This window comes from Notolepis coatsorum, assembly GCF_963971535.1.
Source record: "Notolepis coatsorum genome assembly, chromosome: 7".
Classification (NCBI taxonomy): Eukaryota; Metazoa; Chordata; class Actinopteri; order Aulopiformes; family Paralepididae; genus Notolepis; species Notolepis coatsorum.
Window position 1 is genome coordinate 11,572,509 of NC_140171.1, and position 25,371 is coordinate 11,597,879.

Below are 25,371 nucleotides of genomic sequence, written 5' to 3' on the forward strand. Positions count from 1 at the left end.
ATGAAAAAATATGCTTCTTTCTGTTTTGCTCCTGAGAGTGTGCTAGATAAAAATAGATAAGTATAAAATAAGTATAAAATAGAAGTCAAAAGTACGTAACAAGGCGGCTAGGTGGTGTAGTGGGCAAGGCGCTCGCCATCAACGCTGGAGACGCTGGGTTCGAATCCAGCTCTCGGCATTGCTATCAGCTTGGCTGGTCGGTGTTAGGGGTGGGAAAGCTGATGGGTGGGTCCTGGGCGTTGTGGACAGCGACCCCTACAGTTCGATTGGGGCGCCTGCACAGCGAGGGTAGGATCTGGAGGGAGGTAGTGTGACCTTCCACACGTTACACTCTCCTGGTGAGAATCTACGCTGCCAGGCTGGCTGCCGGCTGGCTGCACATGCATCGGAGGAAAGCATGTGACAGTCTCCGGCCTCCCGGACCAACAGTAGGGGGGAGTGCGCAACAACCAGGAAGGGGGTTGGGAATTGGCATAACGACTAAACAGTGGGATGGGAGAAAAATCTGAAAAAGGAGGTGGGAAAAAGATAATATAAAAAAAATAAAATAAAAAAAAGTACGTAACAAAAGTGTTCAATATACATAATATACAATATACAATGCAGAGTAGAAAAAGTTACTGAGTTACAATACATTATACAGTACAATGCAGAAATGGGATGAGGTACAATTTAGGGTAAGGTGTAATGAGGTATGAGTTGTAGTGCAAATCTCTTAACCAATCAATATAAAGTGTGTTAAAGTGTCTAAAGTGGGTAAAGTGGGTGCTGCAGTGAGTTGTTTATTTAAAGTGAGTGTGTGCGTGCGGATGTGTGTGCTGTGAGTGTATTTTATGGTTTGTTACATAGTGTTATTGTCATAGACTGCATGCGTATAATGCTCTACCCTCGCATTTCCCCTAAACTCCTGTTCAAGCCTAAATGAATCTGGATCTGGCAGAATGCTTAACATTGGATAGTTGTGGGCATGATGGAATGCTCTCCCTGTGAGTGACCTACATTTGCTGAAGTTAAGCAGTGGGTAATCATTTTTGGAAGTAATGCAATATTACGTCAACTGCGCTGACAAAATGCTATTTTTATTTTTATCAGTTACCATGTTATATAAAATATGGAAATAGTAGCCTGTCTAATACATAAGTAGGCTATTTGAGTGGTAGACCTACTGATACCTTCAAGTGCTGTCAGAAATAGCATGAATACAACGTGAGCATATAGTGCGCATGACCCAACAAAGTGTGAATTACCAGTAGCAAAGTAGTGTTTTCCTATGATACATATGCACACAAATGCTTCTTTGAGGTATATAAATCATAATTACTGGCTCAAAAACGTCTAATTAAAACTTCTATTACATTATTATAGTAAAAGGGTTTTGTGCTGCATGATTTCAGAGATAAAACAAATGGCTCAAAATTGTATTTATTTTTAGGGAAGTAGGAACTTCCCAGGAAGACTTGAAGGCAGCATTACATGTCTTGAGTCAGTGCATTCAGGTGGTCCCTGTCAACTCGTAAAGTCAGAAATGTATCAAGTTGTATTTTCAAGGTGATGGTGTTTAAGAGCTAGAATGTCAGGCGCAATCAGATGCAAGGCAAAATATTAAGCCAGATTTCTTTCTTGATGCGAGTATGTCAATATCATATATCTGATGAAGCATCATTTTACTCTATGTGCAGAATAATGTTTGAAAGGTCACTGATACGTCACAACTAGTACACTCTGGTATCATGGAATTAGCCTGACTTTACCACTTTTTTCATCTTAATTGGCAATTCGTGTGCTATTTCCTGGTGGTAAAACTTGGACATTTCCAGCTTTTTACTCAATGAGGACCAGCCCAATGCACCATAACTTCAGTGGGCAATGAGTACTCTAGCCAATCAGAGCAGACTAATCAGCAGCTCTTCATTACACCTGGTAGATAGGAATGCTGGATCAGATCTCCACTTAACATTACACACACACACATAAATATAGCTAAAGAATTAGCATTTTTATTATAAGGCATCTCAGGTAAAAATGACAAAATCATCTAAAACAGAGGAACCGTCCTACTTCCTTCCAGGTAAGAAGACATATCACTCACCTCTCAGTCTCACTTTCTGAGTCTGAATGAAAACCCATTTTATTCAAGAAACACTATTCCTTCCCCCATCGTTACCTCACTCCTCTAATCACACTTGACTTTGTTGGATTGGATGTTGCTCTTGTTTGGTGGTGGTGGTGAAAAATGTGCAAATGTGTGTTTTGGGGAGACAGTGGCTCAGGAGGTAGACTGGTCGACCGGTAGTCGGAAGGTTCCCCGGCGGCCTGTCGAAATGTCCTTGGCCTTGGGCAAGACACTTAACCCCTAAACTGCTCCCGACCCGATGTGCAGGTCGACACCTTGCATGGTTTCCTCTTGCCATCGCTGTGTGTGTGAACGGGTGAAGTGAGGAATGAAATTGTAAAGCGCTTTGGATAAAAGTGCTATATAAATGCACCATTTACCATTTACATTGAGGTTCTGGGGTCACGTGGAGTGTGTTATACGAAATACCCCCCCCCCCCTCCACCCCAACTACCAATCTCCTACCTACCAACCTCCTCCAATGTACAGTTACTTCGTCAAATGAATATACTATTTTTTTTTTTTTTTTTTAGACTCTTCTTGTATCACAAACTACTGTATTTGTAAATCTGGTATGTCATAGATGTAGCAGTATACGGTCTCTGTATGTGAATTGAAAATGGGGGACCCTGATGTAAACAAGAAGTCTTTCTCTGGTCTGCATCCCCTTAACAATTGTGTGTATTGAGCTGTACTGATGTACCCATTCTGATCTGTTAATACATTTTTCAATCAAACTACCCCATTTTCCGAAGCGGAGAAAGATGTGAAGATCTATCACTTGCGTAACGCGCAGGCGCCGTCCGTCCCCCCTCCTTCTTCCTTCACTTCTACTTCTGGAGTAACGGGCCAGGCACCTTCAGCAGGTAACGGACACACCATAGTATACCATATATAGATCTTCACACTGAAAACTGGTGAAATTAGTTACAAACCCGAGCCGAGCCCACCTGTACATGCATCTGATTAGCACTATTACTCTATACTAATTTGTATATCTTAGACCCAGCTTAATCACCTGTACATTGTATGCACTTTACTTGTTACATTTGCACATATAGTTGGATGCCAAACTTTTCGTTGTGCTGTATGATACATTTTAATGTAATATAAACCTATGGAATTCCTAGGCAAAATGATTAAAGGAACGGAAACTAATCAAATTTAAGAGTTCCTCCAGTAAAGCAATTCCTAGTCGAGAAATATTCAGTCGTTGATTTGATCAACAAAACTGAAATAGTTTTCCCCACATGTAACTGTGCAGAAGGACCTCTTTTGAAGGTGCTATAGATAACATTCAGCCACTAGATGTCGCACTAGAGCACCAGCGCATATCCAACCAGGTGCATGAGGGGATACATGTAAACATTCATTTTGGACCCGCAAAATAATTTGAAATGATAAATTCATGTATCAATAAAAAAAATGGGGGGGGGGGGGGGGGAAGCAATACTTTTACTCTGCCCCTGTCTAAAAGCTCTGTGGCTGTATACTCTACATAAAAGTACATTTTAAATCTATTGTTGAGATGCTTATAATCTTTCTGAAAATAACCCATTCACCATAGAAAAGACCAAACCGCTTGATTAACCCTTTCACTGCCACACGACAGCCGGTTAACCCTTTCACTGTGACAATACAGAAGGTTAGCCCTTTACTATCACACAACCGACGGCGATGCTCCATCATTAGCATCATTAGCTCCGCATTTGCGGAGCTAATGATGGAGCATCGCGGTCGGTTGTGTGATAGTAAAGGGCTAACCTTCTGTCGTGTGGCAGTGAAAGGGTTAATGGACGGCCCAAGTTGACAGACGACCATTACTATGATCAGAGTAACCTCTCTCTCTCCTCTCTCCACCACACCTCCCTCTAGGCTCTCCCTCTGCTACCAGGTCCAAGTTTGTGAACTATGAGTTAGAGCTACATCGCTCCCCGGGTCCGACCACATGTCCTACTTGCCAGGTCCAGGTCACTACTGAGGTCACCTACCGAGTCGGAAGACATGCATGGCTAATGTGTCTTTTGTTTGTTCTGTGCGGGTGAGTGTTTGAAATGTGGGCCCTTGGGTTTTCATACCATGTCACCCCTTTGTTCAATATGCTGTTCCATTTTAGAGAGGTCTGGTAGCCATTTTGTGTTGATTCATCATCACTTCTGTGTTTTCAGTGCTTCTGAAAATGTACCTTCAACATATTTAGAGATGCTGAAAACTTAACGCATCTGATAAACGGTCAGCTAACCTGTGGGTCTACACTGTTTATCTTATTTCTTTGTGCCATAGTCTAGAATCAGGATGGAAGTGTTTATGTAATGTCTGAATTTGTCTTTTTTTAGCAATGATTTAATGATACATTTTTATCAAATGTATTTGTAAGGCCCGACAACACACGTTAATGTCTCCATGGGCCGGACACGTCTTCTTTAAACAAGTCAAGAAGAAACGTAACTAAGTCAAGAATAAAACATACACCATGAGATCCAACAAATTTAAAATAAATGCAAATAAATGAATGAATCTAACATGAAGATTTTTATTTTGATCAACTTTCTTTTCCCATTTTCTATTTTTCTCCCATCCCAATTTCGTATCGTCCAATTCTACCCTCTCCTGTCTCGAACGTTGTTAGGCCATGCCTCCCACAAGCCGGCTGCAATGTGGACGTAGCCTTACACCATGCATTTCTGGTCATGTGACATGTACGCCCAATCGTGGGGCCGCAAGTTTCTACACTGGTTAGGCTTAGGCGCTCGTTCGAAGTTGGTTAAGGTTAGAGTTTGTCTTGGAGCATGGCAATAGAACGCCTGCCCTGATTCTGACGGTTAAGCTTAGGCACTCTTTCGAAGTTGGTTAAGGTTAGAGTTTGTCTTAGAGCATGGCGATAGAACACCAGGTAGATTTCAGGCTGTTAGACGTGGAAATAGGCACAGAACTTGCTGTCCCACGATTGGCGCACATGTCACATGACCTGGCCAATCAGAGCGCAAAACTCTAACGCGGCAATACAGTGCCGTCGTCGAAGGCATACACGCGTCCCCTCCGGTACTCGAGGAAGCAGCAGTCTCATCTTTTCACCTGCACAGCGCGATCTCTCAGCGTCGGGGGGTCTGCGTTTGGAGGGCACGCCGCCCCCGTCGCTTCCTGATTCTGCTGCGCAGGCGCACCAACCGACCTGTAGGAGTCGCTGTCCACAACGTCCGATCCCCACCCATCAGCTCCCCACCCCCTAATACTGCCAATTGTATTAGTATGAACGACCAGCCAAGCTGATAGCAATGCGGAGAGCTGGGCTCGAACCCAGCGTCTCCTGCATTGGTGGTGAGCGCCTTGCCCACTGCACCACCTAGCCGCCCCCTAACATGAAGATTTGACCACGTGCATAATTAACCTCTCTGGTTCCACCACAAACCCACAGGTTAGCATGCGTTTTCATGTAGCAATTATAATCAGATGCGAGTTTTGACCATGTACAAGGTATTTAACCCTTTCACTACCACACTACAGAAGGTTAAGCTTCTGTATAGTGGTTGTGAAAGGATTAATCCTTTGTCGTGTGGCAGTGAAAGGGTTAAGATACATTGGAAACCTATGGAAGTAACGAATTGGCACAAAATGGCTACCCAATACCTACCTGCATCTATAATACAATACACACACTCTGATGGGAGAGGATACAGTATATGTTTTCTTGTTGCAGGTTGATTCTGGGCTGCTGTCTGATTCCATTTTTTGTCAGGCATTTTAAAGACGCCTATCACACGTGTCCTAGCTGTAATAAGGTCCTTCATGTGGATAGGAGGGGCTGCTGCTGATGCCCTCCGGGACCTTTCTCACTCTCATGCACATTGTCTCTTGTCTCTTTCCATGTAGTATAAATTTCCGGTGTTCTAGCTTAGTGTTTTGACGTTCCTCACCATTTAAATGTGCCAACGAAGCCAGCATCCTTAATGTCTAATGTTATTTTGAATGTAGTTTCATTGTGCCAAGTCTCTTAATGAAGTGCTAATAAATTATGTGCCCAGGTCTTATAGCGAGGCAGATCATGCCTTTTTGTGTTGAGAATGGTGTCATTTGTTATGAGACCGAGCATGAAACCAAAACGACTCTGCCAGATCGTCCGTGACTGAGTGACCGACCCCAGTTTGCCAAACTCAGCCCGCAGTGGCAGTGGCCTGAAACCAGCCGAATTGTACTGAAAGGAGTGAACTCCTTTTGCATGTTTTGTTTCAGGAAAATGAAAGACTAAAGGAGTGATCTGCCTCGTTTCAAGACTTGTCGGTTGTTTAAATAAATTCCTGTTGCATGTTTTTACGTGTTGTACAGATTTGTATACCGGTCTTGTTCTTATCCGGTCTTGTTCTTATACTGTCCCTCTTATATAATCATGTTAATTAATGACTTGGAAAAATAAAGTACATGTTACATGAGCTCATTCAAAGCAAAAAGATGGATAATGTATGTGTAGTGTGTGTGTATATCTTGCTCAAAATGTATTAAATAATTTTTGTAATAACCTGCAGTCTGTGTCCTAACTGTGCTGTTCTGCTCTATTGGCTACAAGTGTTTTTGGAAGATTAAAATGGCTCCCCAAGTTATCCCCTGGAAGTAGTATGAAGCCAAAGCTCACAAGGCCATTGGAAAAATAGATGTCAAATATAAACACTGTAGGCTAGTACTTCCGGATCTCTCTTTTCTGAAAATCTACATAAGTAAATGGAATATTGCTCCACTTCTACAAGGTCCATCTGCATATTCTTGGTTATCTATGGACCTCAATGAATGTATTCCCAGTGTCAGAAATATTGTGTCAATTACTAGGCTTGCTTAAATTGGGATGACACAAAGGAATATGAATTATGATTTATTTGACAGTGAATAACACCATGCTAATAATGACCAGACAAGAAGATCTGCCACTTATCTCATTCAGTACCATCCTGAGATCATGTGTAAAAAAAATCTAAGGAAATGAATAAAGGGAAGATGATTAAACGGAAGGTTTTGTAGATACAGTACTGAATTCTCCCATCCGGACCAATGCAATTTGAAATATTATTATAGAATAGCAGGCTTATAAATTACCTTATTATAGCCAATTCGCACATTTATGGATTGTGCCAAATCTTATTTCAAATGGCCAAGTTCAATTTGGATTTAGTATCACCAGGCGTGCATAAGAACAGATAATGAAATCTACTCTATGTACAGTCTTTATTTTTATCCGGGTGCAAACATTTTGAAACTAATTTCAAATCTAAATGTTGCTACATGCTAAAAATAGGGAAGAGAAACTAACTGCGCTTCAATATGTCAATAACGTTAAGTGTTGTGGTTTATTATCCCGAATAATAAGAGCTATTAAAGAAATTCATACAGAAGTATGAAGCTTAAAACCCCTAGAGGCTTTTGGGAAGTGTCGTTGGGAAAAATTCCAACGCTGATCGAAAGCTACCAGTGTCCTACAAAATGGCCGCAAAAAACCTACAATTCCCAATGTTCAAACTTTCCAAAATGGTCTACTTTCACGAACTAAACAAGAAACGAATGAAAATCTATCTAATAACACTTTACCTATTGGTAAACTAACGTATTGATGATAATATACATTATAACTGCTGTTGTGACATGTTTTTACTTGAATACGTTTGACAAAAAAAACGATACTTTTGTCAAACAGTCTGGAGAGATTGATTTATCACGTGATGTCATTTGCGGTCCGCCGATGGACCGCACGGGTGGAAGAGGTTAAACTAAAGGCCAGATAAATGTTGTCGTAAACTGTAATCTGTTTTGGGTCATAGGAATATTTATTCAGAAAATGTGAGTTCCCTGACAAAGCCACTAGGCTACAAGTCATTTAAACATCTGTTGCCACCATGTACTGTATATATAGAATGTGTGTGCAGCAACGTGTTTTGTGTTGACACCAGAGGATTAAGTGAAAGGCTATTTTAGTAGTTTGAGCCTTTAATTCAGTCAAGACGGCCATGTGAGTTGTGGGAAAAGCCTTCTGTCTATTGGCTGGGTGATGCTTGAGGTGACGCACGCCTGTCCTGGGTCTTCTCTTGCACGCCTGTCCTGGGACTTCTCTTGCCACACACATCGCTGGTGATGTATAAGGAGCAGACGGGGGCTGTTGGAGGGTTCCCACAGTGGTAGATGTGCACCGGAGGACCGGTGGTCGATAGATGCTAACCCTGCATGGCCAAACATGCAACGGTGTATCTCGTGTCCCTCCGCGAAACCGCTTTCTCCTGCATGCGCTCCTCTACCTTCTTCCTCCGGAACTTCCAACGCAAAACCGAACTCCTGTCCTACCTGTTCCTGTGCGTCGCCAAGATGCCCTTCATACCGCCCATGTCCGTGTCGGGGCTGACCGCCGGCAAAGAGAGAACCGGCGGTAACTGCGGTGGCTCTTCAGCCGTGGCCTTGACCAGGACCAAAGTGCCGGTAGAAGACATAGGAAGCTTGGTGAAGGAACGCCTGGCAAACCTGAGGCAGCTGGGCAAGAAGAGCCAACAACCCCGGAGCCGGTTACCGACCGGCAAGAGCATGCCGGGATCGGGGACGTACGGGAAGGGAACGGACCTTTGGTTGCCCTCATCCAAGACGCTCCCACACAGGTTTCCCGCCTCCAGCTCCGGCGACTCCATGCCTCCGAAACACCAGCGGCAGCAGGGGAGCATGGACTCCTCCCCGGTGAAGAGCGAGCCGGAGGCGGCGGCGGCGCCGAGGAGCAGGCGCCAGGAGGAGGCCTGCTTCACCCTGACCCTCACGCCGGAGGCGGTGCTGCTGCTGCAACGACGGAGCCTCGAGAGACAGCAGCGGCAAGCCGCCAGAAGCACCAGCGGTGGTGGCGGCGGCGGTGGAGCCGCCGTTACCGGCACCGCCGCGGAGTCCCGGCGTAGGCGGGAAAATTACTCTAAACGGCATCAACCGGCGGCCCGGCACGGCGCGCCGAGCGGCAGGGCTGGCGTCAAGAACGTCAACGGTGACGTCGTCCCGGGAGACATAAGTTCTCTGGTGAAGATCTCCCTCCTGAACGAGCGGTACAAGTACGACGACGTGGAGTACGAAGAGGAGGACGACGGAGGTGTGGACGAGCGCGTGGTGCTGAAGTGCACCGAGTGGCTCCGTGGGCTGGAGAACGCACCGGTCACCGTGGGCGGCGTGGACAAGGGAGTCGCCTGCCTGAAAGGTTTCTGAGGGACAAAAGGAAACAAAAAATATTGAAAAGTTGAGCTGTGGTCCTCGAAGTGTAGGAAGTCGGCAGGTCTTTCTTGGTCATTTGTTTTAGATTAGTTATATATGTAGTAATGTCACGTATCATGTGACTTTTTATTTTTGTACTTTCTGATTCTACCTCGACATGTGACTGAAAGCGGTGGTGTGGAGATGTTGCAGTGGATGTTTTGTAGAGCAGGTCTGATGATGGTCTGATGTCGGACGATCCCATGTTGACATTGCATATCAATTAATGTCTGGGATGGGGACTATAGACATCTTATTTCAGGTCACCCAGCTATCCAAAATGTTCGCCTGTCTTAATCCAGTATTCTGAATAGGAAATATATATAGACATGGGTCATTGAAGCTTATCTTAGTTATCTTACCTCATGTAATGTAGTATTCCAAGTATACGTACATATACTCATATTATTGAGGTTGTTCTATTTTATCATGCACACATTATCCTACCTACAGTATGGCCTCGTTCTAAGTTCCACAACAGTTTGGGTCACTCAAGCGTGTGGTAACTTATAATCAACTAGAATGTTTTCTAAAGTCGGCCTACCGGTTACGTACTGTAGGTTTTGCCTGTCTTGGAATCTTAGGAAACTTGAAAGCAACAATAAGAGAACACCAAATTAGGAGCCCGACTACAGTGAAGTCTCGCATATCGTTAAAATAACAACGGGGAATTCCCACGTGGGAACATTCATCACCTCCAGCTGGACAACGGCCTACTGAACGGAGGATATTAATGGAATTATGTGCTTGTGAGAATCTTGCAAACGGCTTACTTGGGATGTTGTCAACATTGCAATATGTTGAGACTTTCTATTGTTGCTACATTCTAATTCCAGAGGGGAAGAGAAAAGAGGAATTCCTCCACCTTGTTTTTGACATATTTGATTCTGTGAATCTGTTTGATTCTTTGTTGTTTGTTTGTGTTTTCTGGAGGGAAGCGGAACAGGTAATGGTGACATGCTGGGATGCCTGGGATCTCTCCTAAGAAGATTTGAAGAGCCTTAGATGTCGATGTACAATACTGTACAAGCCCTCGTGTACTGACCAAGTGTGCTTAGTGATGGCTTATCCAATTAGGAGTCCAATGACACGTGAGTGTGTGAGAGAAAGAGACAGACGTATTGTTTGATTGTACACTTCAAAGGGATAGAGAGAAAGAGGCAGACCGCGTAGAGCATTCATTTTGCAATACCTGAATAAAAGCCACAATTGTTATTGTTTGTTTGTGTTTTTTATTATTATTGATGAATACAATTATTCTTACAATTATTCTTACAATTCACAATGTTATCGCCACATTTCTTGGAAAAAACACTATAGGGGCGGAGTAATGAAAAATGAAATGAAAATAGAAGGAAAGAAAACAAATAAAAATAAACAAATAAAAATACAAAAGGAGGATAACTCGTGTGTGTTAGTTGATGAGGTAAATCTGAACAGGCATGTCAAATTACATCATAGAAGAATGGGCAGATTATTGAAATGGATTATTGAAAAAGTCAACAAATGGTTGCCTTAACCTGAAGAAACTGTCATAACTGTCTTTGTTATCACTAGTTATTTTGTACAAAACCGCAGTATTTCCTTTCTCAAAGGTGTGTCACCCATGTTCTATATTTACAGAAGGTGTGCAATAAAAATGATAAAAGATACACATTGCTGCAGATTACTGATAGATTGATTATAGACAGATAAAATCACACAAACATACACTTTCTTGCATTGCACACATGTAACGGGGAAGCCCGTGGGTATGTCCACAGTCACGGAAACAGGTGTGTTGACGAGTGACTGTGGCAGTGCGGGCTGGTAAATTAAACTCACTTCCCCATAACAGGGTTAACAGACGCATAGGTACGGTAGTTAGGAGTGAATTCACTTCTTAGTGCAGTGGCCTGTGTCGTCGCCCGCGGACACGGGAGCCCCCTGTTCGACTCCCCCTCGGGACATTCTCATTTAACATCAAACACAACGCAGACCCAGTATGATCCGTCACACACACACACACACACACACACTTCAAAGGTCCTCGCTCACTCCTTATGTTCAGATCCATGACTGGATTACTGACCAGGCGTACTGGGCGAATGACCTGGGGTCTGGGACCAGCCAAGGTGGTTTATGTGCAGATTAATTGCATCATCTCATAATTTTCAATTGGAACATGCAACACATGCAACCCATACAACCATGATCTTGAATGAAAAGAGCCCCAGTATACTGTTTAAAGTGGGGATTTTGTCCCCTAGTCATATCTGTCACCCGGGGGACGGGGGGCCCATAACACTTTCTTGCCCCGGGGACCCACACTGGCATAATCCGGCCCTGTCTGGATCTCAGACCTTTCCTCATATGAACACAGACACAGACACACGCACACGCGTGCACGCACACGCACATACACACACACACAGAGAGAGATATCACTTCCAGCGGTTGATGCGTCGTAGCTGTATGTAGGCCAGCACCATGCAGCAGGCCATGATGAGGAAGAGAGCCAGCTCGTTCTGCCAGAAGCCCCAGGTGGAGAAGTCTATCCCCTGCATGCGTAGGTAGGTATCCCCTGTCAGACTGCAACACAGACACAGACACAGACATCCCTCATGTGGACACTGTCAGACTGCAACACAGACACACAGCCCTCATGTGTAGCTACACTGTCAGACTGCAGCACAGACACAGACACAGTAGTACACTTCCTGTGAACAAACGTTTGAGTTCTGGACAAGTGAGCAATGACCTTTAAGGGAACTGAGGTCATTTCAACTGGTCTTCCCTTTGAAAAGGGGTCTTTTTAAGGTTTTCATCAAACCTTTATTTAGTATTTATTTAATTTACAATCACATCAAGAAAAAAAAGGCATATAAAATCACACAGCATATAAAATCATAACAATAGGACAACAAGGCGAGACAGAAGTAAGGATAACAAATCAATTCAAACATGTACAACTTGATTGACACAGGTTGGAGATCAAGGTTTTAAACTCTGCAACAGAGGGGAGAATCTCAAGCTTTAATAAGGACTGTTGGAGTTCATTCCGTGAGCTATGAGGGGCATCATAGCGAAATGCAGATTTACCCTGTTCTGAGCAAACTCCTTAAGGACCAGCCAGTCACTAGAATGCGTTCCATAGGTTCCAATATTCCAGTCCATTAATGATGTAGTATAAGGAGGTAACTTACCAATAAGGGCCTTAAAAATTAACAAATACCAGTGTCTGTTGCGCCTCTCCATCAGAGAGGACCAACCAACCCTCTCATAAAGGACACAGTGATGAGTCAGTGTCGTATCTATCTGAGGGCAGAGTGATAGACAGAGTCCAAGGATTTAAGGGTTGAGGCCGCAGAATGCCTTTAACATCACCATAGTCCAAGGTCGAGGTAAGGGTTAAGAGTTTATGTTAAATAAAAACCCCTTGACTCGCTGCCCGCCTGGTCTTGTCTGCTCCTGTCGCGCCACGACACCACATTGTAACAGTTCGTGTTAATGTACAAAATAAACGTATTTACGCTGCTATAGACGTCGCTCTTTTATTTTGGAACTCCCAGAGCGGAAGTCATTACCTTCGTTATCTGCTTGAGTGTCCGGTTGCTGGTTAGCTCCGTTAGCGTGCAGCATATCAAGACCAGCCATGGAAATACTGTTTTCTAAATTGGGGAGGCTTTTAATCGTCAAGGTAAGAGGATTAAGGTATCCATAAACTTCAATCGGTTCGGATCATTTGAATGAAATGAGAATGTAAACAAACACGGCGTCATGTTAGAAAGTAGCACTGAAATCACTGCGCCCAGAGAGGAGTGGTTAGGCAAAAAATAGTTCAGAGTATATTTGCTTAGAAAACGTAATTGTCGAATTCAATTATTTTTTATTTCTCCACGTGGTAAATACACAGGTCACAACATGTTTACAGGAACATTTTGGAGTTGTATTTGTAGTGTATTTCGTGACTGTAGGGAACGTCAGGGTACAAGTCTGACCCACTTCCAGTGATGAAGCTAAGCTACGCTAACGGAGCGGCTGTTCCCTAAGCCTAATGCATGCACAGAGACAACAAAGGTATGTATCTTTTTGTCTAACTCCAGGGAAGATGTTAAATAAGCTAATTTCCCAAAATGTTGGAGTTTTCCTTTAAGGTTATAAATGTACTGGCAAGGGGAAGATCCACCCGTAACCCTTTCACCACCTCACTACCACACTACCAAAGGGTTAACCCTTTCACTGCGACAATACAGAAGGTTAACCCTTTCACTGCCACACGACAAAGGGTTAACCCTTTCACAACCACACTACAGAAGGTTAACCTTTCACTACCACACTACAGACGCGTCTGTAGTGTGGTAGTGAAAGGTTAACCTTCTGTAGCGTGGTAGTGAAAGGGTTAAGCTTAAACACCAGAGAGACAGGAATCTAGCAGTGACGTCATCGAGAGACGAACCCTGGAGCTGCTCTATAGACCGAATCACTCTTGTCATTTGATCGCAAGTCTCAAGCCGCATTCTAGTCAGAGGTCGGAAGCTCCCATTTGGAAAAATGGGAATTACAACCTCAATTCGTTCCAATGCCCAGCTCGGAAAGAAACCATATAAATATGTAGTTTATCTAATGGATAAGCATGTGATCCTGGAAGAAGCTGGTGTTTGTGTGGCTGGTTTAACACAGTATATGTACTGTATATGTATATGTATATGTATATGTATGTATATTTATGTGTATATGTATATGAGTCATTCCACCAATCCGGTCCGATTTGAGTCCCTCTGATGTTTTTAAGTGTCTTTTATCTATTTGCTTTCAGTTTAGCTGGTCGTCCGTACTAATACACATTGGCCGTATTAGGGGGTGGGAAACTGATGGGTGGGGATCGGGCGTTGTGGACAGCGACTCCTACAGGTCGGTTGGTGCGCCTGTACAGTAGAATCAGGAAGTGTCGGGGGCAGCGTGAGCCTCCCATGCGTTACTCCTCGCCACTGAGAGATCGAGCTGCGCAGGTGAAAAGATGCGACTGCTGTTACCTCAAGTACCGGAGGGGACTTGTGCTATATGTATGACTTAGTCCACATTGCAGCCGGCTTGTGGGAGGCAAGAAACAGCGTCCGTGACAGGGGAGGGTTGAATTGGATGATACGAAATTGGGATGGGAGAAAATATAGAAAATGGGAGAAAAAGTGGATAAAAAAAAAGTGTCTTTTATCTAATCAGTTACCAAAATGTGCTTTGAAATGCTATTTATTTCAGTTGCAATGTCCTCTTTAATAAAGTGTAAAAACATTGCATGAATGTAATTTTTTTTATTATGCATTATGTTGTTATTTCAGTTGACACCATGTATTTTGACATGTCCCTCGTGGCATTTCATGAAAATGTATTTGGGATATGACCAAGAAAATTTGTAAAAAGTCCATACTTTTTTCCATGAACATACACATCCACCTGTGCTGTTAATGCTGGTAATGATTTATTTCAAAATAAATTAATAATTATTCATTAAAATAACATTATTCAGTCTGTCCCTCAGTAACCCTCAACCCCGTTACACTGAGCATTCTCCCCCCCACAAAAATAATGGTTCAATCCATAAAAGCATGTGAAACAGGAAGTGACAACTTTGAAGTCTTTTGGAGAACACAACACCAGAAACAGGCAAGTAGCTACCTCATTGTACTATGTCATTGTACTATGTCATTTATCATGTAATATTATGGTAGTCAAGCATAATTACTCAACACCGTTACTTGAAAGAAATATAGCAAACTATTACTTGTGAATATGATCTTTGTTATAAAATAAATTTAGATGCTTTCTTAATATCATGCATGCCATGTACTCTCCTGGTATTCACCACATGTGGAGTAGCAACCATTTTGTGAAAAAAATCACAACCCCGTTACACTCAACCCCGTTACGTTTGAATGTAACGTTTGAATGTAACAGGGTTGTGAGATTGTAACAGGGTTGTGATTTTAACACTGATTTTGAAGTTATACAATAATAGTTAAATTAATTATTGAGCTTTTTCAACATGCTTATGCCACATACATATTAATTGTAATGTGCATGTTGCTGTGTGTGTGCTCACACGTTACCCTAGACTCAACCCTGTTACAGCTACATGTTTATTAATTATTTCTTTAAGTTTATGAAAAACAAATTAAACTTTTGAATAATTTTGTCTGTAACGTTTAGAGCAAACATAAGAATATCGATTTTAGTTCAAAATCTGAGGTCAAATCACATTTCTGATGAAAAAGCTTGCGGCCGCTGTCAAAAAAAGGCAAATTTCAGGGTTCAGAATAGCAGGATTTTACGTAATTTTTAGACGAGCAATTATAGAAATGGTGTGAAGGACATCTAATTATTATAGAAATGTTGACTTTAGCACAAATACATGTTTTAATCTTATTCAGAGAGCTTCCAGAGTGTCCGTAACGGGGTTGAAGAATAATGGTGTCCATATCATACAATAATGACAAAAAATAATAGAGATTTCATGCCTGAGATGGGAAAATATATTTTTCTGGAAGTTAAATATGTCATTCATCTTGAGGGGTGTTCAGAAAAGTAATACCTCTTGGTAAAAAAAAATATCCCAAAGTCCAAATCGGACTGGATTGGTGCATGACTCATATGCTTAGAAAAAAACTCTTACATTAGGCTACTACCACGCTGGTACTAATAAGAATCTAGCTTCAATCGACTTCTAAAGATTAAAACAATGTTTACAGTTTATAGTGTATACCACCATGTTGAGATGACTACATCTCGGAAAAGTCGGAATTGAGTGACTAACCCCCGACATTCCTATTTGTAATTCCGATTTTGAGGGCCATTCCATTGCATGTTTCCTAGTAGCTCTCAACTCCTGGAGGGAGTTGGGAATAGGCCGGGGAATAGTTTAATTCACTAGAACAGGCAACAGTGACTTGGGAGGTAGAGCAGTCGTCTGGTAAACTGGAGGTTCCCGCCCGGTTCGATTCCCGCTCCTCCGGGGCAGCGTGTCGAAGTGCCCGATGAGCAGGTTGGCACCTTGCATGGTTGCCTCCGCCGTCGGTGTGTGAATGTGTAAAATATGAGGAAGAAAATTTGAAAGCGCTTTGGATGTGTATCAATTTCTTGGATCCTTGACACGGAAAAGGTTGAGAACCGCTGTTCGATGTTTGTAGATATCGACTGCAACTGGCCAAGATCATTCGAATAGCATCATGTAAATTCTGATTTAGGATGGATTTTCCCTTCAGTCTGGCTTCCGGACTGGCCACTCCACAGAAACGGCCCTCATTGCGGTCACAGAGGCACTTCACTTAGCAAAAGCGAAAGGCCTCTCCTCTGTCCTGATTCTCCTAGATCTATCTGCAGCCTTCGACACAGTCAACCATCAGATCCTCCTCGCGGCCCTCGCAGGAATGGGAGTGGCTGGATCTGCGCTGACATGGCTGACATCATACCTCAATGACCGCTCCTACCAAGTGTCATGGAGAGGGACTCTGTCGGCCACCCGCCCCCTCCGGACGGGTGTCCCCCAGGGCTCGGTCCTAGGACCCCTTCTCTTCTCCCTCTACACTAAATCACTGGGTAACATTATCACGTCTCATGGCTTCTCATATCATTGTTATGCCGATGATACTCAACTCTTCCTCTCCTTCCCTCCCTCAGATATCCACGTTTCTGAGCGGATCTCGGCCTGTCTGTCCGACATCTCCGCCTGGATGACGACCAACCACCTCAAACTGAACCTAAGCAAAACAGAATTGCTCCACCTGCCGGCCAAATCCTCCCCCCTGACCGACCTCTCCATCACAGTCGAGAATGCAGCTGTGACCGCGTCGCCGACCGCCAAGAACCTTGGTGTTGTCCTCGACGACCAGTTGAACTTCTCTGCTCACATCGCAGCGACAACCAGAACCTGCAGATTCCTCCTGAGCAATGTCAGAAGGATACGCCCCTTCCTGACAAAAGAAGCCACCCAACTCCTCGTCCAATCAACAGTCATCTCCCGCCTCGACTACTGCAACGCACTGCTAGCTGGCCTCCCGGCCACTGCCACCAAGCCTCTTCAACTCATTAAAAATGCAGCGGCCCGCCTGATCTCAAACCTACCGAAGTCGGCCCATGTCACCCCACTTCTTAGGGACCTGCACTGGCTCCCCATTGCTGCACGTATCCGCTTCAAGGCCCTCGACCTAGCATACCGCGCGGCAAAGGGAACCGCTCCCGCCTACCTCCGGTCAATGGTCTCTAACTACACACCCTCAAGACCCCTACGCTCTGCATCTTCTGGCCGCCTCAGATCTACTCCTATCCAAGCTCCCGGAGGGTCATCAAAGAGAAGCCGCCTATTCTCAGTCCTTGCCCCACAATGGTGGAATGAACTACCCATCCCAGTTAGGACAGCCGAATCCCATCCAATCTTTCGCCGTCGACTAAAGACTCACTTCTTCAACCATTATCTGAAATGAAAAAAAAAAAAAAAAAAAAGAAAATCTAACCCTGACTAACCTTAATGTCATGCACTTGTCCTAATAAACTAACCTACACTGTAACACGCAACACTTTGATGAACATTGTTACTCAGCTGATAGAGTTATACCCTTCTTGCTGTCTTGTCGCACAGAACTTGTAAGTCGCTTTGGATAAAAGCGTCAGCTAAATGACTAAATGTAAATGTAATAATTCGGTTTCCACCTAAACCCAGTTCATGAACGATTTTACCATAATCTGCATCACCTCGTTATTATACTATATGTCACCAGCAGCAACAACGGTTTGATTGAAATAAATAGAAGGTGAACTCATGACTTTTCTAGATGGAACGCAAGTAAATGCTGTGCAAAAATACAACCGCAATGACCACTTATCACCAGTAGGTGCCGCCAAAGCAAAAAGAAAAAAGAGGATCTTGTAGATTGTAGAAGATCACCATTTCAGTGTTATAAAGCTCTCACTCCAGTATGTCCATCTCTCAATACTCACACAAAACCAGTCGTGTTGTCGTAGAACACCTGTCCCGTCATCTCATTGATGGTGATAGCCTGAGCAGGAGGCAGAGAGATGACAAAACATTAAACCCAGACAGACTCCAACATCACAAAACAGCATCTCATTCAGCAGAGCCTTAGGGACACAGTAGAGGTTAAACCCACCTAGTCTTACCAACCTAAACCTAGCCGTACCAACCTAAACCTAGTCTTACCAAACTAAACATAGTCTTACCAACCTAAACATAGTCTTACCAACACTGTGTCTCCTCTAACTACACTTTCTCTCTCCCCTCAGCCCCCCCCACTAGTCTGCACCGTGATTGCCTGTTCCTCTTGTCTCCTCTAACTAGACCCCCTCTCTCCCCTCAGCCCCCCCCCCCACTAGTCTGCACCGTGATTGCCTGTTCCCCTTGTCTCCTCTAACTAGACCCCCTCTCTCCCCTCAGCCCCCCCCCCCCCACTAGTCTGCACCGTGATTGCCTGTTCCCCTTGTCTCCTCTAACTAGACCCCCTCTCTCCCCTCAGCCCCCCCCCCCCCCACTAGTCTGCACCGTGATTGCCTGTTCCTCTTGTCTCCTCTAACTAGACCCCCTCTCTCCCCTCAGCCCCCCCCCCATGTCTTACATCCAGTCCATATTTGAAGATACTGAGCCAGGACACCCAGGACAGCCAGCTCAGCATGGAGTTGAGATTAACCAGGAATCCTCCAAAGACCTTGGAAGAAGAGAGGGAGAAGAGGAGAAGGAGAGGAGGAGAGAGGGAGAGGAGGAGAGGAGGAGATGAGAGGAGGAGAGGAGGACTTCACTACCTCCACATCAGCACTACCTCCACATTATCACTACCTCCACATTATCACTACCTCCACATTATCACTACCTCCACATCAGCACTACCTCCACATTATCACTACCTTCACATTATCACTACCTCCACATTATCACTACCTCCACATTATCACTACCTCCACATTATCACTACCTCCACATTATCACTACTTCCACATGAGCACTACCTCCACATTATCACTACCTCCACATTAGTCCAGTACCTCCACATTATCACTACCTCCACATTAGTCCAGTACTGTAATATTCATGCTTTGAATATATAATTTTACGACAGGCGCGCCAGGCGCACCTTCCTATTATGTATACCTGACAAGGGGTCCTGACAGTCAGTTGGCTGCCAGCCATGGATGGAGTTACACTCATGCTTACCTCATGCTTACCTTTGAATAAACCTCTTAATGCAATCTCCTCGTCCTGAAGATTATTCTCTTTAAATCGAATACGACATGGTGTCAGAAGTAGGTTGAACATGGATATCAACGGAGTCCCGTCGCCACGGATGGATTGGGATTCTCTGGACTTACCGGGAGAATGGAAGAAGTTCAGACAGCACGCGGAGCTAATGTTTTCAGGCCCACTCAAGAAGAAAGGAGAGGACGAGAAATGTAGCTACCTGCTACTGTGGAGCGGAGAAAAAGGGAGAGACATTCACAACACATGGACTCTCAGTGCAGATGAAGCAAAGGTATTGAAGAGCTACTATGACAATTTCGAAGCATACGTACTTCCAAGGAGGAATACGATTTTCGCTAGGTACAAATTCCATGAAAAAACCCAGCAACCTAGCAAGTCATTTGAACAATTTGTCACTGCATTGAAACTACTCGTGAAGGACTGTGCATATGTGAACAATGATGAGATGGTTAGAGACCGTATAGTGTTTGGCATACACTCAGCAAAAGTAAGAGAGAAACTATTAAACGTTGAATCAGACTTGTCGTTAGACAAAGCAATAGATATAGCTAGAGCCCACGAGCTAGCACAATCACAGATAAAGAGCTTTACTGGCGCCACGAGCAGCGCGCAGGAGCAGCTCGTACACGAGGTGCACAGACATGAACAGAAGAATAGCGCACAGAGGTACCGCCCCAGAACAGAGTGGACAGAGAGAGCGAACAGAGCGAGCAACACAGACACACGTAAGAACTGTGGATACTGTGGGAGCAGAGCTCACAAGGAAGGAGATAACTGTGTAGCTAGAGGGAAACAATGCACGAAGTGTGGAAAATGGAACCACTTTGCTAAAGTCTGCAGGGCCGGTAGTTTCCAGAAAAAGTCAGTACACGAGATTAGCATGCGCTCTGAGTCGGGAGAAGAGTCAGACGAACTATATGTAGACACCGTGACAGACAGACGGTTTGATACAACAGAACAAGCCTTCGCAGACATACAAATAGGAAAACATGGCACAGAGCTTAAATTTAAGCTAGACACAGGTGCACAAGTAAATGTAATTCCTTTGAGAGAGTATCACAGTTTACCAGATAAACGCAAAGTACAGCCTACTTCACGCAGACTGACAGGATATGGTGGAGAGAAACTAGTGGTAAAGGGCACATGCACGTTAAAGTGTAAATACAAAGAGCGTGACATGTTGTTAGACTTTTACATAGTAGACACTCAGGCACCCCCAGTTCTAGGTTTACAGGCATGCCTGAATATGGACCTCATTAAACTAGTGTTGTCAGTAAATGCCTACACAGATAAACAGACCATCATGGAAGAATACCACAACGTGTTTAAAGGGATCGGACTATTCCCAGGAGAGTGTCACATCCATATAGACCCAGACGCCACGCCAGTAGTCTGCCCACTGAGAAGGACACCGATCGCCCTGCGTGGCCGACTGAAAAAGGAGCTACAGAGTATGGAAGACACACAGATCATCGCTAAAGTCATCGAACCAACGGAGTGGGTCAGTGCACTGGTCATTGTTGAGAAACCACGCACAGGCAAGCTCAGACTATGTTTGGACCCTAAGGAGCTAAACAAGGCTATCAAGCGCCCGCACTACCCTCTGCCGACACTAGAGGACATCACACCCAGACTAACAGGCGCACGCTATTTCAGCGTACTGGATGCAAGGTCGGGATACTGGTCCATCAAGCTCTCCACAGAATCATCGAAGCTGACGACGTTCAACACACCGTTTGGACGATACAGATTCCTACGATTACCATTTGGGCTCGCTTCTGCCCAGGACGAGTTCCAACGGAAAATCGACGAGACATACGAGGGACTGAACGGAGTAGCAGCTATAGTAGACGACATCCTTGTCTATGGCGCGACCAGAGAGGAACACGATAAGAATCTACATGCAATGTTGGAGAGATCACGGGAGAGAGGCGTTCGGCTCAACGCAGACAAGTGCACCATCGGAGCCACCGAAGTGAGCTACTTCGGGCACGTCCTTTCAGCTGACGGCATGAAGCCTGACCCAGGCAAGATAGCTGCCATCAAGGAGATGGAGGCGCCAAAGAGCCGTGCAGAACTGGAGACCGTGCTAGGTATGGTCAACTATCTGGCGAAATTCACCCCGAGCCTCTCCGAGATCAACGCACCCATGAGACAGCTGCTTAAACAATCGAATGAGTTCCTGTGGGACGCGCAGCACGACGCTGCATTCCAAAAGATGAAAGACATACTTACCAGTGAACCGGGGCCAGTCCTCATTTACTTTGACCCAGATAAGGAGCTCAGCTTGCAAGTGGACGCATCAAAGTATGGTCTGGGTGCTGTGCTGATGCAGGAAGGAAGACCCATTAGCTATGCATCCAGATCACTCACAGACAGCGAGGTCAACTACGCACAAATCGAAAAGGAGATGTACGCAGTCCTTTATTGATTCAAACGCTTCCACCAATATGCCTACGGTCGCCATGTTGTGGTGCAATCTGACCATAAGCCCCTGGAGTCGATCATGAAGAAGCCGATCGCCGCAGCCCCACCGCGGTTACAGAGGATGATACTACAACTACACAAGTACAACTTCACGATCGTGCACCGCCCTGGGAAAGACATCCCAGTTGCCGACACGCTGTCCAGGAAATCACTCACCTCTCACGACGACGGTCTCAGTGAAGGGATGGACCTTCAGGTACACATGGTATACAACAGCTTACCTGTGCACGACGACAGGCTACAGGAGATCAGAGAAACAACAGACAATGACACACAGCTAAAGCTGCTCAGCCAGGCTATCCTGGAGGGATGGCCTGAGGAAAGAAAACAATGCCCCCAGAACATCACTGAATACTGGAATCACAGAGATGAACTATCCAAGACGAATGGAATCATTTTCAAAGGAGAGAAAATAGTCATCCCTACCAGCCTCAGAGGAGAGATGCTGATCAAGATCCATGCAGGCCACATGGGAATGGAAACATGCAAACTGAGAGCACGAGACATCATGTTCTGGCCTGGAATGGGTAGACATATAGAGCAAGTTGTGGAAAAGTGCTCAATATGCCAAGAGCGCTGCCCATCAAACACCAAGGAGCCTATGATGCCTCATCGTATCCCAGACCGCCCTTGGCAGGTTGTAGGGACAGATCTCTTCAACTGGAACAACCAGGACTATGTTGTGACCGTCGACTACTACAGCAGATTCTTCGAACTAGACAGACTTCACAGCACCACATCGGCAGCTGTTGTCCACAAGCTAAAGGCAGCCTGTGCCAGGCATGGCGTCCCAGAGACCATTATCTCAGACAATGGACCACAATACAAGTCTAAAGAGTTCGAGGCATTCGCCAAGTCGTGGGAGTTTACACACGTCACGTCAAGCCCACATTATCCGCAGAGCAACGGACTAGCGGAGAGAACTGTGAAGACGGCAAAATCACTCATGGACAAGGCTAAGGCAGACGGAAGAGACCCGTACCTAAGCCTCCTGGAGTATCGTAACACCCCAGTAGACAATTTCAAATCGCCGGCACAGCTGTTGATGAGCCGCAGCCTACGCTCAACCCTCCCGAGCACCAACCAACAGCTGCGGCCAGGGGTAGTAAGCCCCAAAGATGGACATGACAAGCGAGTGCAGAGACAACAGTACCAGAAGAAATACTATGACAGGTCAGCTAGACCACTGCCCCCACTACATTGTGGTGAATCTGTCAGGCTCCAAGAATATGGACGCTGGAGGCCAGCAGTAGTCATACAACCAGCCGACACTGCACGGTCATACCACGTTCGCACCCAAGATGGACGCGAATACCGCCGCAACCGCAGGCACCTGAGGGACACAAAAGAGGAACACTTCCAGGACAGCGACGGTATGCCAAGTCCAGAGAGCGTCGATCAACCGCCGGAGACCAACGACCCTGAACTGTCAGAGGACTCAGAAGCGAACTCAGCTTCATACTACACCAGATCCGGCCGAGCAGTGAAGCCTCGGGACGTTTTAGACCTATAAATGTACAGGGTGCAGGCGGATCGCTGCCCTATTATAACACCGTTTACCCCATTGAAGAAAAAAAAAAAAGGGGGTGGTGAAATGTAACAAAATATTAATGTATACTGAAATGATGACTTACTATATGTGTTGAATCTATGACTTACTTACCTTGCTTACTTGTCGATATAGTCCCATTTTGTTAGCAAGTTAATTCTACAAATAAGAGCTGCATATGGTAAGAGTGGTGAGACACACGACCAAATAAGCCTTGAATACATACCTTATTCACAGCTGAAGTATTCAAATATTAAAGCAGACTTTCCAGAATAAGAGGGCACACAATACGAACTGTAATACCTTTGATACAAGAATCTTTTTATGTTTAACATATTAATCTTACCTGTTTACATTGCCTGGTCCCGACACAGGTAACGCACATGTTATTGTTTACAAAGAAACTCTTACAGAGTATTGCACAACCTTTCTTTATTTCAATTTTGTTCATAGCTTATAAAGCTTTCTTTAAAAGAAGGAGGATGTAATATTCATGCTTTGAATATATCATTTTACGACAGGCGCGCCAGGCGCACCTTCCTATTATGTATACCTGACAAGGGGTCCTGACAGTCAGTTGGCTGCCAGCCGTGGATGGAGTTACACTCATGCTTACCTCATGCTTACCTTTGAATAAACCTCTTAATGCAATCTCCTCGTCCTGAAGATTATTCTCTTTAAATACGAATACGACACAGTACCTCCACATTATCACTACCTCCACATTATCACTACCTCCACATTAGCACTACATCCACATTAGCACTACTTCCACATTAGCACTACCTCCACATTAGCACTACCTCCACATTATCACTACCTCCACATTATCACTACCTCCACATTAGCATAAGGTACATTAGCATAGCATAAGGTACATGTACATTACGGTGAAATGCTTGGTTCTGTGAACCCCTGTGAATGTGCTTCATACAGTAAAAAAGTAAGTACAAGAGGAATAACACTATACAATATACAATACAATATACAAACTCAAGTACAACCTAAGTACAATCTAAGTACAATGAAGTAAAAATGCAGACAATGAGGTACAAAATTTTTTTTTAAGGCAAGGTACAAATGCAAATGAGGTATGAATGTAGTGCAAATTTCTTTAATAAATAGATACATATAATGTAGTGTTAAAGTGTCTAAAGTGAGTGTTACGGTGAGTGTTTGTTTAAAGTGAGTGTGTGCATGTGGATGCGTGTGCAATGAGTGTAGATGGATAGGTTGATGATGTTACATAGAGTCATTGAGCATCCTGATGGCCTGGGGATAGAAGCTCCTTCTGAGTCTCTCTGTACTGGTCATGAGACACCGACCGCAGTAGTGCAAAGAGGCAGTTGTTTGGGTGACTAGAGTCTTTGGTTATTCTCTTAGGCTGAGGTTACACCTTTCGTATCATCTTCGTATTGTTTTCTTATACGCATCGCCGCGTATCGCCGCAACGTCATGCGCCTCGAGTCACACTTTCGTTTTTTTTTCGTTTTTGTCAGCCAAGCACACTGATGTAGTACACTGCCAAAGCAGTAGGTGGCAGTAGGTGGCAAACATGAATGCAATTTCAACCAATCAGAACGAATGTGCCAATACACTTCCTGGTGGAAGCTCCAGCAAAGATGTCAATAAGGCAGGCGCCTATGCCGCGCCACCATCTTTTAATAATAATAACCATAATTTGTCAGCAAAGCCTAATAAAAGTGCAATAAACAAAACGGATACATTCAC

The 25,371-nt window shown here is 44.5% G+C and overlaps 3 protein-coding genes across 3 annotated transcripts in view; 1 reads left to right on the forward strand and 2 right to left on the reverse strand.

Moving 5' to 3' along the window:
• Window positions 1-25,371, reverse strand: part of LOC311232223 (monocyte to macrophage differentiation factor 2-like) — a gene marked incomplete at its 3' end in the record, with an annotated part of 202,011 nt that overhangs the window by 73,912 nt on the left and 102,728 nt on the right. The gene's annotated exons all lie outside the window — the stretch shown is intronic.
• Window positions 8,372-9,319, forward strand: LOC311232619 (uncharacterized protein; the record flags this gene model as incomplete). The annotated part of the gene is made up of 1 exon (XM_084319479.1): window positions 8,372-9,319. One exon carries the CDS (start codon window positions 8,372-8,374, stop codon window positions 9,317-9,319), a length of 948 nt encoding a protein of 315 aa, XP_084175605.1.
• abcg2b (ATP-binding cassette, sub-family G (WHITE), member 2b) overlaps window positions 11,788-25,371 on the reverse strand; it is a gene marked incomplete at both ends in the record, with an annotated part of 49,479 nt that continues 35,895 nt past the window's right edge. Inside the window, 3 exons of the mRNA XM_084319480.1 lie at window positions 11,788-11,935; window positions 18,335-18,393; window positions 18,967-19,056. Coding sequence (XP_084175606.1) covers window positions 11,788-11,935; window positions 18,335-18,393; window positions 18,967-19,056 — 297 coding nt within the window. The remainder of the gene's footprint in view (window positions 11,936-18,334; window positions 18,394-18,966; window positions 19,057-25,371) is intronic.